Here is a 17,086-nt window from a genome sequence, read left to right on the forward strand (position 1 = left end):
AAGGTTAGCAGGCAGTTTAAGAATAATGATGGATGAAACTGAAATTTAAATGAACTTTTAATTATTGCTTGAATTGTTTTCTCTATTAGCACTCATTCATTTCATATCAAGTATTCAAAATGAACAGCAGATTTGAATACAAAAATGCAATAAAAAAGAAAATATGCTACTTGTTGTATATAAACAGGATAGACCAAGGATCCTTGGGGCATGATCTCTGCATACTGCCCACCAGTGGGTCGGGAGCCCATGCTTGGAAAGGCAGCGTGGCAGCACCAACAGCCTGAGTGAATTCCACACACCTTGATTTCTAGAGCAAATAAAGGCCCAAGGCATAAATAATTCCCTATATTTATAAGTATAGATCCAGTTGTATACCTGCTCCACTGTTTCCTCCTCATCTGTTCCAGCCTTTGGGGACAGACTCCAAGGTAATTGTGTCGGAGCACCGCGTCTCTGGTACCTGTTTATTAAACTCCCTCCACCCCACTGCAAAAAATCTCTCAAACTGACGTAATTTAAACTATGACTTTTTGGATTTGACAAGATTATGATGCAATTTTATGTAAAAGGGATAGTGTAATTCACACATGTTTGCTAGTGTAGTGGGATGTCTGTGGTCTGTTGGCAGCTGGGACTGGGGCTATTTTAAGCAGCAGACAGTGTTGGTGCTGTATAATGTTACGCTGTAGGCAGAGAGTAAAGTATTTTAATCAAGGTCAGAAGGAAGGGATGATGGCAAACTGCTCATTATTTTTTAGCCTTTTTCTCTTTGTTTAGACTTGTGCAGTAACTCTTAGGTGAACAAATCTCTTTTTTTAAAAGGACTTTTGAAATACTGAGTCTTTCCTAAATGTAATTAGTTTGTGGCAATAGTTACAATCCATTACATTGTGTTTGTATAAGAATTAGGCTGTACAATAGTGTTCATAGCTCTGTAATTACATCACTGTTGTCAATGATCTTCTGTCATTTTTACTTCTTGTGCAGGAGTTTACGTAACTTCTGTGACTGTTTAGCTATAAGATTGATGATGATAAATGGTGAAAATATTGAAGAGGGTAGCAAAACCAGAACCTGTCCTGGCATATCTGGCTGGGCATCCCTTCACAAGTTGTTACGTCTTCCCTTTTCGCTCTTCCTATTGCAGAGGTGGTGGCTAAGTCCGTGGAAGCTCGGTACCAAATTCCCTTTGAATGATAATGTTGTAAAGGACTTTTGGGGAGGGCTGTGAGGGCAGCCCAGCAGAGAGGCTTGTAAAGGCACTGTGAGTATGGGCCATTAGCAAGGGGAGTCTCCAGCTTTGGCAATTGTTTGGTTTGTTTCCTTTAATTTAAATATTTATGCAACTTTTTCGTTCAAACAGCTCAAAAGTAGAATGAAATAGCTTAAGACATCTGGAGTGGAAAAACATCATCCTGCAGATTTGAATGTGGGTTATATTCAGGTACCTCCTAAAGAAATGAGAAAATTATCCTGCAATACAAATTCACATCTAAAAATCTTTATTGAAAGCACTCCTGCCTTCAGCCTTGGCAGAATTATCTGGGTCCTCTGAACTGATGCCTGGATTAACAGCTCAAGTAAGAGGTCGTGGTGGAAATACTCTGAATTTACACCTAGAAACTGAATGACCAGAGATGTCAATGGTATTGGAGCTTTAATATGCGCTCCAGGTTTATAAAAATAGATTTAACTTGAGGAGGATTGCGTAATGCCTTTGCGTAGCATACGAATGGGACTTTTTTTTAAGAAGGAATGCCATGGTGTCTGTGAAAACGTTTTTTGGTTTTCTGCAAGAGATGAGCAAAGCAGTTGGTAGAACCCTCAGTTAGACACGCTAGTGGGAAGCTCTTCCATTACAAGTACTTCTTGGGGTAGCTGTTACTGAAAGACTTTAAAATTGTTCATCCAAGTTATAAACATAGCTTATTTATTCAAATCTTTGTCTAAAAACGCCCTGTTAAGAGACATAAGTGATGAACAGAACTGGTGAGTAACTTTAGAAAGTCCTGAAAATGGCACACAGTACAGCACTGAAGGTGTAACAACATGTCTAACAGTATTATACTAAAGAAAAGCTCTTGGGTTTAGTTCAACACCAGTTAAAGAACTGATGGTTTCCCCCCTGCCGCATTTCACAGGCTCTGGAATGGCTCAATATATGAACAAAGCTGCCTTTCATAATAGGGAAGCTGTACGGCAGCATGCTGTTTGAAGTACTGAGAAATTAATCTTGTTACTAATTTTGACACGTATTTCCACAATGTCTGTCATTGCATTCAACACCCTGATAGTAATACAGTTGTGGAGGGTTTTATTTGTCACGTGGATTTACCCTTTGGCATTAGTGGGGGGAAGAGAGGTTGCAAAGTGGAGTGTTTAATGTCTGCTTCACATTTTTTCCCTTCCTCAGCACGTTTGTATATCTTATAATTTTATTCATACTTGCTTTTTTTTATCTCTGTTTGTTATGTTGTATAGTCTTGTACAAATGGCTAGAAGCAGATCTCCATGGCAAGAGCTCAGATACGGCAGGCAAAACCTCAGGTAAAGAGGGGTTAAGAACAAAACAACCACCAGGCCCTCTCTGTCTCTTTATTTTCTGTCTTCCAGCTCCCCTTGAATCAAATTAAGGGTCAGAGTTCAAAAACAAAACCAAAACCCCTGGACTTTTAAATTCTTTTACCTAATGTAAATCAGTATCTGGTAAATTTTCTTCTATTTCTTGAAGCTCTCTTGGCAGATGTGCTTCTCCTCTCCAATGAAATGCCACCAGTGGTGTCAGGTATATTGGTGGATATATGATATGCTAGATCTTTGTGTGCTTGATAAAGACTGAACAATGTATTGCGTGAGGCAGTATTAGAGGATGCTTATCCAGAAATCCGACTGGGCTTAGTTACGTGGATTTACAGACAAAGGGTACTGAAAGGTCCAGCTCTACTAATTTCTGCTACAGAGACCCAAAGCTTCCTGACACCTCAAGGAAGCATGTTTTGCAGTCTAGATTTAAATAGCAGTATTAGTGAGGTCCACACAGATACATTCCCACCACCCCCCACCCACTTCCCCCACCCCCCCTGCTCCAAAAAAAAGCCAAATCATCTAGATTTATTGATAGGGTACACAACGTACTGTGGCTTCCTGCTTAAATATGATCAATCAGTTCCTTTACATATTGACATGCAAGAGGTAGGTTAGACCCTGCCCCCCTCCCCATCCCCCCAGAAAAGCCACCACCATCTTAGAGACAAGTCAGATTTTAAAATTTTGGAATATAAACTGTTTTGTCTGCCTTGTCCCAGTCCTCCCTTTCATATCATTTCCCTCCTCCGCTGTAAGATTCTGAGAATACGTGGTCAGAAATAATGCCTTTGAGTTAATGTCCTTAAACTCTGACTAGCCTACCACTGCCACCATGGTGTCCTGGTGAGGCACAGAAGAGAAGCAGCAGAGCAGTTTCTGCACTACTTAAACTAACTGGTTCCTGAACCCAACAATTAACAGCTTAGTTACTCCCCAGCCAAGCACTATTATTCCTATCCCCATGTTATTTTCTCACTTGTATGTTGTACATTATTTGCTTCTCATGGAGGGTCATCCACTTATCCAATAAGCTTAACAAAGTTTAGTCTGCAGGGAAAGAACATAGCTGGATGTGCTGAACACTTTTAATTAGAAATAGCTATCAAAGAGATTGTCACCATGAGGTGCAGTACTGTACATAGTCCTGCTCCCAGTGTATTCCTCTAAAGGAATAAAAGATATTTTTATTTCTGTGGTCACAAGCATTCCTGTCTACGTTCCAGAGCTTGGAAGGAGCGACAGATAGCTTGCATTCCCTGGACTGGAGGGCGTGGGTGGAGGATGCCTCTGTCTATTTGGTACCTATTTTTGTATGCCTCTATAGCTGTGATAATAAAAACAGATCTGCTTAAACCTTAAGAGCGCTAAATTTTTAAATATGATCACTCATATGAAAGCCATCACGACTGACAACCTCACAACTGTAGCTGCATTTCCCTAGTAATTGTCTCCTTTGTGCAAAACACAGATCATGCTTATCTTCTAATTTTGAGAAATCTTTTAATTTTGAAATGAAATTAGCACAGTTTTCTTGATCTAGCACCTATCACTTCACCATTTGCCTTTAATTTGAAACTAAATGTCCCTTTCAAAATGAATGCCTTAAAGGGAAGGCACAAGTTGTTTAAAAGTACCATTACATAGGATGTGGTATCTAATTGAAATGGAACTTGAGTCTGACACATTTTACACAATTTTGAAAAGTACTGAATGATTTTTTTAGAAAATATCCTGAAAGCAAAAGGAGTCTATTCAAAACCAAATTTTTAATTTTCCTCTGAGAGGCAGCTTACCCTATGAGACGTGCTGTTTTCATGAAGGGGTACCATGCATCAAATACGATGTTTCTGTCTGTGTTCACAGTACTCTTATCTGGCCATGAATATTTTAGAATATGGATTCAATTCGCATTTGATACTTGCTTCATTTTTAATGTTCCTTGCTAATCCGGTTTGGGAAGTTAGCAAGCAAGCATTTAAAAACACATGGTGGATTTAATGAAAATTCGCTGTTTGCCTAGAATAACAGCTAAATAAATTTTATTTGCCATGCGTGACTCAGCAGTTCAGAACTACCAAGGCTGAGAGCTGGTAATATCAGGTACCCTACGGTCCAGATCCCTTCCCTCATGTTTGCCAAGAAGGTTTTGCTCCCTGTGGTTCTCTTCCAGCTGCTTGTCAGTGTGGAGCTGGCTGTCACAGTCCACATCTCTCATCTCATTTTGGTGAGAGTTGGGGTGTTTCCTGCTAGTTTGGACAAATGGTGACATTCCACTCTGACATGTGAGCTGCTTTCTGTCGTATCTTTGTACTGTTCCTTTCCTAAATTCTGTATCTATCTCCTCTAAAAGCTTACCCTGCCTTGCTTCCCAGGAGGCAGCTTTGTATGGAGGGTGAGATGTCGCGTCCTTTCGAGCTAATGACCGATTGATTCACTCCAGTGTGGTTTCTAGGCTCTTCTGTCTCGTGATCACTGATTGAGAAAATTGTATTTTCTCTGTGTGTGTTTTACCTTTAATTTATATTTTTTCAAAACCACCAGAGTAGTAAAATGCAAACCCTGCAAAGACTCTGCAAAGGTAAGTTATTTGTGCCATTTACTTTTCTGGATAAAATGCATCCATGTTGTCAGCCTACTAGGACATTGGTACTGCTGGTTTTGGAAAGCTGGGTTTCTTAAAGCAATGCTTGTGCTTCATAAACAAAACTTTTTAGATGTGTCTGTCATTGAAACAACTGCATGAGTATTTGCAGCAGCATACAAATTATTGGTCATTTCCGAAAGCTGATTGAAACCTCCATTTTTCATTATTATAGTGGTTTATTGGCAAATACACCTTGTTCTTCTCCGCTGGTTTCAGGTGCTGCCAGAGTATTGCCTATCAAGATGTAGGGAGTGGTTTATAGGGAAAATGAGATGAAGGATATTCGATAACAAGAACAGCAAAAAATCAAGGCCTTCACTGCTCTTATATCCCCAGTGATGCAGTTTTTGGTCTAACTTGGAAATAAGTACAACTTTATCTGGTGGGGTTAGTTAGTAATTGAGCCACCAAACTAGGAGAGGAGGGTATTTTCCCATGGAGAAGCCTTTCAGGATCACTTCCCAAATCTCGCTGGGCAGTCTGATGTGCTTCCAGAGTCTGCCAGTGCTGCTCTGATGCTGGAGGACAGGTTAAATGCAAGACAGCACCTGGCACCATGCGGCAGCTGCCCTCTCTGCTCTACCAAAGCTTAGGCTGTGCTACAAAAAATGTAGGTAAAGCTACTGGTGCTCTGCTTCTGGGCACACGTGGAGGTTATTTAGGTGAAAGCTGACCAGTTTGCTGTCCCACTCAATCTAAGCACACAGAGCCACGTCCCCTGAGATGCCACATGTCTTAGATGTGCTGGAAGTGGGGGGTCTCCTGAGCATGCCCAGCACACAGAGCAAGGCTTGCCCCGATTTCTTTGGTGCCTATAAGTGAGCGCAGGCATTGGAAACAGTAAGTGACACAATTAATGTGCATTGCTACTGGATTTCCATTTACAGTTATATGCTAATACTAGGTGATTAATTAATTTAATTGTTGGCTGTCATCACTGGGGGCTATTTTTCAAGCAAAAGATGTTTTTACAACACCTATACAGTGTAGAGTGGAAAACTGGCCCCCAAAGAACCTGTGAAGGGCTCAACCGGTGAACTGCAGAGGTGATGAGTGCCTCTGAAGTGCACAAATTACCCAATTAGCATCCATCAGGTTACAGTAATGTTTTTTTTTTGTTTGTCATGAAAAAGGAAAACTTTAAAGAAATTTGGACTCCAGCAATCACTTGCTGTTAGCAGTGGAGAACTTAATGAAGTCACACAGATGGTCTTTGAAGTTTTAGTAGAAGAAACTAAACAAATTTAGCATCAAATATCTGCCTTTCTGATAATTCACAGTTGTTAAGGTAAACTCTGCCAGATGTGTGAAAGATTGAAGATTCAATTAGGAAATAACCTCATCCATATTTATTTGATTATGCAAGCACATTAATTACTGTTTGATACTAAGAATTAAAAATTTTGCCAAGTATGTTTAAGTGCATACCTGGAGAGAGAATTTTCGCTGGATGACATTATATATCTTTATCTCTAATGCCTCTGCAAAGAACTTCTGAACCAAAATAAGAGGTTATTCTATTGCCGTGTTCTGTAATAGAGTAATGGTCTCTGTTCTTGCATACTTCAGTCTGAACTTTGTAACCGAGGATGGAGGGGATCTTCATAGAGCTTGTACTCTGGACTGCCTCAGCAGCTAGTGGCAAGTCTGGTCCAACTTGGCAGCTGTGATGAGCTAACCAGCTAAACCCCGACATGTCTTTTAATTTGATCCAGTTTAGCTAACACCCACAGTTTTCTTCATTTCTATGATGCATACACTTTTGCTGGATTTCTGGTTTGCCTTGAGCAGTTCCAGAAGCAGACTGGATTCCCCTGCCACAGCTCCTCACATCTTACTATTTCCATTTATTCCTGCCCCAGGAAATATGGCTGCAGCATTGCATCATCTTGGACTTTTTCTCCTCCCAATCACAAAATCTCCTTGTAGAAGCTTATTTGCTTTTCTCCCCCACGGTTACCCACCAAAATCAAGTGAGACAGACATAATGGTAGAAAATATAATGCTACAATGTGTCTAAATAATGTGTTGAAAATGAGCCAATATATAAAAATACCCTATCCTTAAAAATCTTGGAGATCTCTTGGGAAGGAAAAGATTATTGAACCCTTTCTCTAAATGTGTTTGGAAGCAAGTGCTGTCGGAAGACCTGGTTAGCTCTCCTCCTCCTGGCTCCCCAGCTCACTGGGCTCAGCAGCTCTTACGGTGGGGTGAGGAGCAGTCCCAGCACAGCTGACTCTCGTGTCTCAAGGAATCTCCACCTGCCTACACATGTCCTCGTAGAGGGGAGCTCCCGCGTGAGCCTCTGCTTTCTCTTCCCAACCAAGCAGGTGGCTGGCGTTAGTGTAGCAAATGCCTGACCTTCACCGCCTCCTCCTCCCCGTGCCTCTGTTGTGCAGGTGCTGCTGCGATGGCCCTGGCACCGCAGCCCTGGAGAGACAGTACAGGTTCTGCCCTCTATGTTGAAGATGTGTTAAGGGTTTCATACAGCAAATGGTTTTCAACTCTTCTAAAACTTTGCCTGGATAATTTTTACCTTGTGAACTGCCACTGTGTTTCTCTCCATTATCTTGTGTTCCCCACAATTATCTGCAGACCCTAAGCTCTACCGGGCAAAGGCTGAGAAGCTCTGCCTTCAAGTATCAGTCTGTACAGAAATTTCCTTGAATTAACTCACTCTGAGCCAAATGATTGTGTAGACTGTGCTTCGCAAGGAGCAAAGGGCACGTGCCGAATGGCTGTGGCCTCAGAAACCTTCGGGTAGCTGCTGACCTATGGATTTTGCAACATCACTCAGAGGCTGCGAGCTGCATGCAGGTTGAATTGACATATGTAACTCGGCAAGCACAAATTACACTCCCACAGTCCACTGTGCCTTCAGAGAGGGGTTAGTGAGGTTAGTGACTCATTTAACTTTTCTGCAGGAACAGTGGATTGCCCTTAGAGCTTACCAAGTGATCGAGTATTTTTTCATCCAAAATAACCTCTCATTAAAAACATTAATGAAATATTGGTTCTGTCTTTAAGCATAAAGAGAAATAGTATTTTTTTTTAAAGAAAAGAAATCCAATTCTATTTCAGTAACATATTTTAAGAAGTATCTAGGTAACACTGAGAAGTCCCAAAAGGCACCTTTGAGTGCCAAGTAAGGTTTGGTGAAAACATTTAACATTGTGAACTTAAGGCTTTCATCCCATTCATCTCTCTCAGGTGAGAAGGGAACTGAACAGGGAAGACCCACCTGTAGTTTTTAAAGCAAGAAGCCTGAAATTAGTAACCTGATATCTGAGAGAAGTATAGTAGATAGTAACATAATTAACAGATTTTAAGAACTTCTTATTTTGATTAGTGTTCCATACTGTAGACTATCCAATGGTGGAAACTCCATTAACAATATCACCATGAAATACACTATTTGTATGCTGATAACTGGACGCATTTCTGCTTGAAGTCTAATTTTAGTCTTCCTCTTTGCACTTGCTGGATTCTTTGTGTGGAAAAAGTCTGTCCTTGAAATTTGACGTAGAAAAAAAAATATTTAATCTTCACGCAGGACTTGTGATATACAAAAGACCTATAATGAAACCTTAAATAATTTATATAGCTGAGACGTGCTCATACTTTTCATTGACCATAAGACAGTTTCTAACAAACTTGAGGGAAAGTGCTCTTTCAGCATCTAAGTAAAGTCATCTCTAGATATTCAAGCTATAGGGCAAGGTGGAGAAATCAGTTGATTGCAGGGTCTTTTTCTATAAAACTCCAGCAGTAATTTTTCTCTTAACAATAAATTTACATGCAGTAAATACTAAGCTGGAAGCTGTGTTGCAACTGTAGTAAGATTTTGTGGGAAGGAGGATGAGATCAAACTGAATGTGCATCTTTTCTGTTTCTCTTTTAAAAGGAGTACATCTGTTGGGAGTGAAAATGCCCTTCAGATTTCACAAAAAAAAAACCCAAAGTGAAAGAAAGCTGCCCAGGCCAGCTCCTTCTGAAGCCTCACCGCTGTGACAAGTCATTATTTCTTCATTTGTTGCAGGAGAGAATTTTGACCAGAGTCCCTTAAGAAGAACCTTCAAGTCCAAAGTTTTGGCCCATTATCCTCAGAACATTGAGTGGAACCCCTTCGACCAGGATGCCGTCAACATGGTATGTAGAGAAACTCTCTTCTCAAGCTGTTTCCTGATTACTTCAACTTTCATGTGGCTCCTGGGTTATTTACAACCATCCCTTGTGATGTGATGAATGCATACTTCTGCTGGGACTAAGAGCACCCACTAGCCATGCTGGTTGAAAAGCTGTAGAGGAAGAGGTAATATGAAAATGCAGAATATTTTCAGGCACAACAAAAGTAAAATTCTGTGTTTCCCTCATTAGTTCTAGTTAAGTCTACTGCATGATGGAACAAGTCTAACCACCAGCTCAGTGACTGGGTGAGAAGGGGTGTAGTCACCCAGCATGCACATCTGCAGGTGGGAAGGAGGCGAACCAAGGAATTTTTAAGATAGTAATATCATGTGAAAGTTTTGAGTACAAAGAACCTTGGTGCTGCATATAGCAAGGGAGAGAGGAATCTTTACAGAGAAGCTGGAACTTACCTAAACTACAGCTTTTGTTGGGTGGTCACTTTTAATGGCACCTTTGCACCACTGCATCTTCTGTACATCTCTTTCCTCTCAGCTAAATTTTACATGAGTTTGTCTGTGTGGCTAAATCCCATGAACAGGGGAGGGAGGAGAAAACAGTTTCTGGAGTTTTATATGGAGGCAGTGACAACTAAAAGACTGATGATCCAGTGGAAATTTTCCCAAAGAGCTGATATTCAAAGGATGCTTCCAAAATCACCAAAGCACTTGTTAAGAACAAGTCCTGACAAAGACAACAGATTATTGGTATTTGAGGTAAACTTCCCAGTACAGAAAATACTATTTGTTTATAACTAAACAGTTGTTGTAATAATAATATTAAACAATATTACCGATTCCAGCTGTTTTCAAAAATGTGTATTCGGTCTAACTCAAAATTGGAAAATTAATGAACCCCTTTCCCCCACTCTAGTTTAGACGTGCTTCGCATTTGAAGAGGGTAGGACTACATACTAGCTACTTCAAAACAGAACCAACCTCATTGTATTGTGTAGGTATGAAGTCAAGAGAATCTCCTGGCCCTTACCCAGGAGATGGAGAGACAGAGAACACATAAAACCCACAATAAAATGGCTTTTGAAAATGCAAAAATGCACTTGGCACTTCTCTGCAATCATGAAGATGTAGAAATATGAAGTTCATCTCAATTTCCACTGAATTTTATTTTTTAGCATTGTGCCAAATATTTAACATGAAAACACGAGAGCTGGAAGTAGCAGTGACACAGAGAGCTGATACTGTGGCACTGAACATACATAGAAAGGCAGAGATGAGCCTGATCACTCCCTCTGTCCGCTGACAGCTGGGGATTTCTGTCCTCTGCTTCCAATATACACTGATGGAGATGGTGAGGTATTTGGGCAGGTCTTCACATCACTTCGTTTATACAGAAAACATGAAGGACTGAGAACAGTGCTTCATCAGCGCAGTTAAGATGGTAATAACTCAAAAACCAAGGCTACTTATGCCTTTTAGTTCTGCCTTTGAACTGGGGGTGTTCAGAGGAGAAGTGGTGGGGGCTGTGCAGCAGGAATATGGCAGCAAGAGGTAATAGCTGGAATTGCTGCATTATTTGTGTCTCACATTACAGTTGAAAATGCCTAGTATTCATGAAGTGTGATCATATTATCGGACAAAAATGGAATACTAAAACCAGCAAGATACCTATTAAAATAAAATAATTGAACTGAGCTGCATTCAGCTGAAATCAAGTAGCCGAAGAACATGTCTTTCATTTGCAATGTGTCTTGGAGAAAAAAAAAACATTTACTAACAGCAGCAGTATTTAATGGTCTTTTAAATCATCTTTTGGAAAACTTCTTTATTGTTTTGATCTGAAACATCATTTAAAATAATATCCACCTCCACAGAATCCCTTGAGGCAATTATTGGCCTTTCTGATCTTGCCTTGCTGTATTAGTTCTGCCTATGTGTTTGCTTTATGTGAGCTTCCAGAAGCAATTTTCCTCAGAGAAGAAAATGCATAAAACCTTGAAGGTTAACTTGTTGAGAACTCTGGCTTTGCTGGATGCCTAAGGAATTTCAATTGCCTTCTGAAGCCATCCTGTCACTTTAAAAATAACCCCCCGAAGTCCCAAGCACTCTGCCCACGAGTCATGTTTTCTGTCCCTTTCAAAGTATATACCAAAGTACAGAGTGCTTTTTAATAGGGAAGTGTTCCTTTTCCCCCCACTGCTTTTTGTGATTATCCCTGCCTAACATCACATACTGTCTTCTGTGGCCATTCTGCAAGTAATGTGTTGTACCAAACTGAAGTTCTCGGTAGATAAGAAAGTGAAATTTTTGGGAAATAAACCTCCTATTTTAGCCCTCTGGTTCATCAAGGTATATAAATCTTTGCCTATATTTCTGAAGTCCAAGGAAGCATTGTCTGTTTAACATGTCATGTACTGAAATTAAAGAATTAAGGTTCCCCAGTGTAATTTGAAGGACTAGGCTTTAATACAAACAAAAGCATCTTTCTCTCCACCCCCTCACCCACAGCACGATTTGAGTATGGAGCTTGCTGCCACAGCGTGTTGTGAACATGGAAAATATACAGGGGCTTAAAAAGTGAAATAGAGGATCTAATGGTGAACGGGAGCTGATGGGCGGTGGTCCACAGGGGACCTTTGGTTCAGAAATATCTGTAACTGATGATGCTGGAAGGAGGGAGGGATTACAGCATGTGTGTGTCCTGCCTCTGCGTTTAGGAGAAGGGTGTCTCCTACTCATCACTTCTAGAGATGCAGTATGGATTAGCTGATATCTTTTTGTCTGTCTTTGTGCAGCTTCCTTTTGTTTTTACAAACCATGTTGATTACAAGCCTTGTTGCAAGTACGATTTAATTCCACATTTTTCTGCTGATAAATATGATTAAAGATAAATAGTAAAGGGCTCTGAAAACCAAAATCATGTTCTTTGATCAGTGACCTTGGATAGTTTTCTGTGTTCATGCAGAGATGCAATAAAGGTGACTGACTGCCTTCTTGCCGTTAGTCAGCCAGCTTCACCAGCAGGCAAAGCTTTCACTGCCTCCAGCACATCCCAAGCTGCTCTTCCCCAACTCTCTCCTGTGGCACATGTGACAAACACAGATGAGATGGGAAGTGATTGATGTCCAAGGCATGAAGATGAAAGTTTTTATGCATTGACTGCAAATTTGAAGCTTTCTATATTGCTGGAAAATGAGCACAGGCCCTTTCTTTTGATCTTGGCTTTTTAAGTGACTCGTGGTTGTTCTTCCCTGCCTCGGTGCTTTCCCATCTTTTTTCTTTCTCTGCCTTTTGCTGTGTCTTCTTGTAGGTCTAACGACAGTGGCAGTCTCTGTGCCAGGGTTTGCAGCCAGGGTCTTAAGATGTTGATACTCTCTATATGCTGGACTGTGGCTGAAATGTAATAGATGGGTGTCCCTTTGTGTGTGTATAATCAGTATACAAAGGACAAGGGAATAATAATTAAGGCTTGGAGGAAATTTATTTAATACAGCCTTCTGAAACTGTCTCAGCTAGTCTGAATTTCCTTGATGCTTATCTGTTCTTGATTGTACCAGTACATATAATTTGCTTATCCGGGTATTTTTCTGTAAAGTGAAGAAAATATAATCTTTGATAGTGTTGAGATTAAAACCTATGATTTTGGCCTGATCGGATTTGATAAGGCTATAGCTGCCATTGAATGCCTGCATTCTAGAAATAAATTTTTATTAAGCAAGCCAGCCAAAAAATGAGGTTAAGAGATATTTATTGTGCAGAATAAATTTAAATAAAGTGTGAAACAAGGATTTTTTACTACTTCTTTATTGGAGAAACCTTAACCATGGCACTGCTGTTAATTCCTCAATAAAAACTATAAACCTTTTGAATGAAAATGAGGCTGCTGTTCAAAAATGGTTCAAGCTGCAATTTCATGGTTTATGTCAGCAAAGCCCATCAACTGAACTAAATTCTTCTACCAACTCCAGGCTACTTATTTCCCTATACATTACTTTTTAGAGGAATATATAAGAGCTGTCCTAGATAACTTAGGGGCTTGCTAGCATGTTGGGAAATGAGTCTGGACCACTTGCCTAAATCCCAGCTGGGCTGGTTGCAGCTTTATCAGGCTGTCGAATGCTCTCTGCAAGGTGCACTAGTGAAGTTCGGAGTAGGATGCACCTGAAAATATATTATTTCTCTCGACCTCTTCCACCATCAGAAGAATTTACTCCTGGTCAAGGTGAGACATTAGGGGATGTACTCAGTCGAGTGTAGGTTCACATCCCATGGGAAAGTTGGCTTCTAGTGTTGCCTTTTGGAACCAGAGGAGCACTTTGAAGGGTCTCCCTCTCTTCTTTCCTTTTATTTCTTCAGATGGAAGGTACAAAGGAAGCTTTAGTTCTTCATTTATAAACATAGTGCTTTAGCTAGAACATAAGGAGTTTTGTGCTGACACCCCTTCAAACAAGTTTTGCTGGATGTTTGTTATTTTGTATTAGATGGCTGATAGAATTCCTGAGGAATGCTGGAAAAATGCCTCGAGTTATCACTGGGGCTGTGTTTCAGAGAAACACCCAGCGTGATAGAATCACTGCAAAAGATTTTGCTGAGTGGTAAATCAAAAAACGAGGCCTTCATAGATTTTGGGTGTTCCCCCCCACTCCTTCCAGTGTAAGCTACTTTGTAGCACTTAAGGAAGAAAGTAAATGTAATAGCTGTCAGTCAATTGTTTTGCTTTCTTTTAAGAAAATTAGGGAAGATCAAAGAATTTCAAGAAGTCTAGTTTTAATCCAGTGGTATACGGTGCTCCCTTGGCTCTCTGGTTTTAGAGCACTATGGGAACAACATATGTGAGAACAAAACTAGATGTCTTTATATGATGCTTAAGTAAATGAGACAAAGGCTATTCAATAGTGAAAATAATTTTACAAAGTAATGAAAATAAGTCATAATGACTTAATAGATGGGTGATTTTGGAGGGTGTTTTCCTTTCTTCAGTCATGCCTATATCTTCTTATATGTAGCATCAGTTTTACGCTGTTTGTTCTTGGGTTACTTTTCAGGGGGTTATGTTTAATAATAAATGGCTTGTTATGATGCAAAAAAGAACGTGCCTGTAAAGCAAAAGTAACAAAACAAAATTGTAGCTTAGATAACTATATCTATTTCTCTTCTCCTTTCTTAGCTGTGTATGCCCAAAGGGCTGTCTTTCAGGACGCAGGCAGATAACAGAGATCCGCAGCTCCACTCGTTCATCATCACCAGAGAAGATGGCTCTCGTACGTACGGGTTTGTGCTCACATTCTATGAGGAGGTCACGAGCAAGCAGATCTGCACAGCCATGCAAACGCTCTACCAGATGCACAACGCAGAGCAATACAGCAGCGTCTGCGCCTCCTCCTCGTGCAGCATGGACTCCCTGGCCAGCAGCATCGACGAGGGTGACGCCACTTCCCTCGCCAAGCTCCAGCGGTACAACTCCTACGACATCAGCAGAGACACACTGTATGTCTCCAAATGCATATGCCTCATCACCCCTCTGCCCTTTATGCAAGCCTGCAAGAAGTTCCTGATCCAGCTCTATAAGGCAGTGACCTCCCAACAGCCACCACCTCTGCCCCTGGAGAGCTACATCCACAACATCCTCTACGAGGTGCCTCTACCACCCCCGGGGAGGTCGTTGAAGTTTTATGGGGTTTACGAGCCTATCATTTGCCAGAGACCTGGGCCCAATGAGCTGCCGCTCTCTGACTACCCGCTGCGGGAGGTCTTCGAGCTGCTGGGCCTGGAGAACCTGGTCCAGGTTTTCACCTGCGTTCTTCTGGAGATGCAGATCCTTCTGTACTCACAAGGTGGGCACTTGTCCAGTGATGCACATTGGGTCTGTTTCCAGCGGGCAGTTTCTGGGCAGCTGCAGCCACAGGAGCTAATATAAAGCTGTTGATTTTCAGCAGGTTTGTGAAACGTGAGAATGTTACGAAAAAACATGAGAGAAATTAGTCTGTCCTGAAAGCACTAAATAATTGTTTCCTCCAGGCAGTCTGGATGTCACTTGTTTAATTATGCATTGTATTTATCACTTGTGACAGCTAGCAATAGAATTCACTTAATTATTATCCTTACATTGCCCTTGATCATGCCGCAAGAGAGCATGAAACAAATCCTATCTTCTGCAAAAATACCAGCAGAAAGTAATACATCTTGCAGAAAACATTCTTGCTACTTTCTTTTTCAAATTTTAGCAGCATATTGAAGTTTGGTGGGATTTCCTCCCTCCTGTATGATGAATATGTTCTGGTTAAAGCACTGAGAGTTTTTTAGCACTTAAAAGCTGAAGTTTTAATACTGGGTTGGAACTGCGTGACGTTACAGGGCATCCCTTCATAGTCCTGCTTGAGATATTTGGGAACTTTTCCGACAAGAATGCTTGTACTTCTTTTTGAGACACTTAAGATTGCAATTGGCAAAGGCTAGCTACATTGGCAGAAGTTGCTTGCACAGTGCCTGTCCACTTGCCTGCCAGCAAGCTTTTGAAAATGTGGCCTGTACCTCTTCTCTTCTGGTTGTGTCTTTCTGCAGTAGTGCAATACTCTGCTACGAGTTTTGTGAATCTTGACTTAGCACTGGGCACGCTCTGAGGTTTTACACCCATACTACTCTTTCCTGTATGGTGTTGATTGCTGTAAGTCTGGCCCTGGTGATATTTGGGTACTACAAGGTATGTGCTGCACCAGAGTGCCCCAGCAAGTCAAGTTCAAGTTTCCGGATGACTTTCAAGGGGTTGTCCAGACTTTTTGGAGGTTCCTCTAAGTCTCACCGGATGCCTCTCTGTATTATCTGGGTTCCCAAATGTCTTCTGTGATGCTGATCCTAAATTAGTAAAATGTGCCTCAGGGAAAAAGTTTGGGGGGTGTGATTTTATCCAACTAGAATGAACAACATGAAGCCAGGAGGTACGCATACCTTTTAACAAAAAGAAGAAAAGATACTGAATACCTAGACTTTTCAAGAGAAGTGGTTCAAGCAACAGACAGCTTGAAATGGAGAGGAGGAGAAGAAAGGATGGGAAGTAATCTAAAATGAGTATGGGTAATGAACCCACCAGGCTCCAAAAGTGAATGCTTGGGTTTGTCATATAAAAGAAAAGGTCAGTAAGTGTGTAATAGTAATACTAATGAATAAATGACTGAGAACAGGGGAAAATGTTCAGGGAGATGGTAGTTCTTCTGCAAATGACTGAATTCAAAGGATTGCTGGTTCTTTGCGGAGCACTTCTCCACATGTACTCCAGGGGTTTGCTTTCAAGAACTGAAAATGAAGGGCTTTATCTGCTCTCGGTTTGAAGTGTGAGCAGAAATCCTGCTGTTGGTTTTGATTAGGCTACTTTTCCCCTCCCTTCTGCTTCTGTGTGCCTGTGCTTGCCCCTTTCTTCCTCAGTTTGAATCGTGCTGTCTTTGCCACTTGACACTGGGGTTTGACATTAAGCAGCACCACCACTGACATGCCTCTCCATCCCTGCTCATCATTCCCACCCTGGTCCCTGCTTATGGACTCACTGAAAACTGAGATTTATATTTTTTTACTGTAAGCTAGTAGCATGAGGAAAAATCTGCTTGTCAGGTTATATTTTAGTAATATTTTCTGCAGATGGAGAGCAACCTGCATATGCATTACTTTTGTAATAGTCCTTGAGACAGATACAAAATAGCCACTAAATAATTTGACTCAA

General features: G+C 41.0%; 1 protein-coding gene across 1 annotated transcript in view; it reads left to right on the forward strand.

Moving 5' to 3' along the window:
* The window catches only part of DENND5B (DENN domain containing 5B), a 123,708-nt gene that overhangs the window by 46,999 nt on the left and 59,623 nt on the right, over positions 1–17,086 (forward strand). Inside the window, exons 2-3 of the mRNA XM_068400547.1 lie at positions 9,273–9,382; positions 14,543–15,209. Of these exons, the coding sequence (XP_068256648.1) occupies positions 9,273–9,382; positions 14,543–15,209 (777 nt within the window). The remainder of the gene's footprint in view (positions 1–9,272; positions 9,383–14,542; positions 15,210–17,086) is intronic.

Source organism: Nyctibius grandis, chromosome 5, assembly GCF_013368605.1.
Source record: "Nyctibius grandis isolate bNycGra1 chromosome 5, bNycGra1.pri, whole genome shotgun sequence".
Taxonomy (NCBI): domain Eukaryota; kingdom Metazoa; phylum Chordata; class Aves; order Nyctibiiformes; family Nyctibiidae; genus Nyctibius; species Nyctibius grandis.